At 42.7% G+C, this 2,522-nt stretch overlaps 1 protein-coding gene across 1 annotated transcript; it reads right to left on the bottom strand.

Annotated features, from left to right (window-relative positions):
* Nucleotides 1-909: 909 nt before the first annotated feature.
* On the bottom strand, nucleotides 910-1,917 carry LOC126800109 (uncharacterized). Its single transcript, XM_050527400.1, has 2 exons — nucleotides 1,604-1,917; nucleotides 910-1,487 (listed from the first exon to the last, which is right to left on the bottom strand). The coding sequence occupies exons 1-2, from the start codon at nucleotides 1,883-1,885 to the stop codon at nucleotides 924-926; spliced, it is 846 nt and encodes a 281-aa protein (XP_050383357.1). The 5' UTR covers nucleotides 1,886-1,917; the 3' UTR covers nucleotides 910-923.
* Nucleotides 1,918-2,522: the final 605 nt, after the last annotated feature.

The following is a 2,522-nucleotide window of genomic DNA, read 5'->3' on the forward strand; positions in this document are numbered from 1 at the left end:
GGTATATTCGTTCAACATCAGCATATGTGCATCTTCCGTAGTGAACCTGCGCCTCCACCCCGCATCTCCACCCCGCGCCTCCATGGTCAAACCACGACTCAATCTTGCACCTTCACCCCGCGTCTCCACCCTGCACCTCCATTGTCAAACCACAACTCACCGTTGTCACAACCCCTGTCACACATCCTATCACAACTGCTGTCACACTAACTTTCTGTTGTGACAGGTAGTGTGATAGCTAATGTGACAGACAATGTGATAGCTAATGTGATAGAAGCAGCGGTAAATTCGTTCAACATCAGCATATCAGTTCCTCAGACTTCGAGATCCAACACGACGAGTGAGGCGGCGAAGACGAAGTGAGGCGCACACGTCGGTGGCCATGTCGTCTCCTTGCCAAATCAAACCTATCGTCAGCACCGATCGGGACGACGTGACACGGATGAGATGTACTTATCGCCGGAGATCCCACTTGAGTGGAGATCCGGCTCTGACGTGCTATCTTCTCTGGTGGCGTATCAGTTCCTCAGACTTCGAGATCCAATTAATTACGACGACCTTTTTCTCCTGCTCCTTCGATTTCGAGTGGTTTGGCGCTAATAGCTCCGGCGAGTTATGGCAAGGGTGGTGATGGGGGTTTGCCTGGAGAGATTGGACAGAACAACATGACAATGGCAAATTGTAATTTGTTACAAGAATAGGGGTAACGGTTTATGAATTTTGAATGAGTGATTTTTTTAATGATTTTAGAAGATTGTTTGACTATTTTCTAATTAATTGTGTGCAAATAGAGTTTTTTTATAAGAAGCCCTTATTTATAATCTTCGCAATTTCATTTTAACTGACAGTAAAACGACATTTTTACAGTTGAAAACCTGTCGGTAAAAACAAGTTAAACCTCCCTCTTATCTATACACTTTACATTAGGATTCCTGTTGAATCTCAGAAGCAACAGTTCTGGCCCAGGACTTGAGATGCTTCTTCATGTCAGCAGCAGATGACACTCTGGTCGGCAACCTTAGATTCAGCAGCGGCGAATCAGGCCTTTTTATAAGCCACGCTTCTGATAAATATGGCCTCGCAACTTCAACTTCCTCATAACATCTACCACCATCTTCTTTAGCTGCCACTACTTCAACATTTTCATCATCACTAGAGTTCTGTGACTTCTGTCTCTTTCTTTTATGAACTCCAACTCCAAGTCTCTGCAATCCAGGTACTAAGCTCATCATTCGTGGGTTTAAGTTCTCTTTCTTGAAACTGAAGCCTAAGTCCATTAAACCCTTTAGTTCTTCAAGTTCTAGCTCCCCCAAGCTTCTCATGCTCATGGATTTCTCCAGCTTCCTTGTTAACAAACCGGAGTTGGTTCTGCTTTTCCGAGGACTGCTTCTTTGATCATTTGATTTTGGGGATGATGATTGAGAGCGGATCAACATCAATCTGTTGGCCACAATTTCCATTCTTGTTGGTCTTTTCGTCTCATAATCCTAGTCATTGTTAAAATATAAAACGTTAGCTATGCACCCCAAGGTGAAAGTTCCTCACAGTATAAAACTATAAATAAAACTTTTGCCGAGAGTACCAACTGGTAAAGAAGTTTTACCTGTGGAGTACTCATTTCTGGTGAATCCGGTGTACTTGGTGATGGGACTGATGGGACTTCTGGTTCTAACATGGTTGAGAAATTTGAGGAGACTTCTTCATCTGCAACTGCTAAGGACACCAAGCTGGATGATGGATACGTGAAAGAACTATTTGCAATGGAGTCTTGAGGTGTTTCAGTGGAGTTAGGGCCAAGTAATGAAATTGGTTCAGGGAAAAGAATGGTCTGGTGAAACCAGAGACTGTCTATGGCTCCTAACAAACACAAGTAATTATTAGACATAATGAACAGAGAAAGAAAGTGAAGGGGGAGGAGGTTGCAGAAGAACTCAAAGTTCATAAATAGTGGGGATTTGTGGCTGTAATGAAAGAACAAAATCAATAACAGTAAGAGCCAATGAGTGTGGGAAAGTGGTCGAACCTGGAACACTGGAGGGATGTGGTCAGAAGTCATGGACTGTTAAATCCACATATTTACGAAGCAAGAAGACAACTTGCTTTAGTGGCACTAATCTATTGTAATGAATATAACCAACAAAAAATTAATGGCCATATCTATTGTCAAACAACATTGAGTCCCACGATGGTTGGATCCGAGGACTGGAAAGCATATATATCCCTGTGACTAGATGTGCTGCTATTAGTGTCAAGTAGTTCTCATCATCCGATGCTAAGACCCAGTCCGTCTTAAAGCCCACCCGACCCTATAGGGTCAAGACCAGCTCGACCCGCACTAATGTAAGGGTCGGCCCATACCTTTTTTGATTAAGACATGGTAAGGGTCTTCTAAACAAAGCTCGGCCCGGTCCTATTGAGCTTTTTAGAGCTAAATCCGGCCCGACTCTAAAAACCTGTCATTTTAGGCCATAATATTAACATATTTTTTCAAATATGTTTCTATAATTACATATACAATAGAA

Source organism: Argentina anserina, chromosome 6, assembly GCF_933775445.1.
Source record: "Argentina anserina chromosome 6, drPotAnse1.1, whole genome shotgun sequence".
NCBI classification, from domain to species: Eukaryota; Viridiplantae; Streptophyta; class Magnoliopsida; order Rosales; family Rosaceae; genus Argentina; species Argentina anserina.

Coding starts and splice junctions, on each gene's coding strand:
- LOC126800109 (XM_050527400.1), bottom strand. CDS start 1,885: ATGTCTAATAATTACTTGTGTTTGTTAGGAGCCATAGACAGTCTCTGG. Junction 1,488..1,603: donor CAGAAATGAGTACTCCACAG/GTAAAACTTCTT, acceptor AACAATGACTAG/GATTATGAGACGAAAAGACC.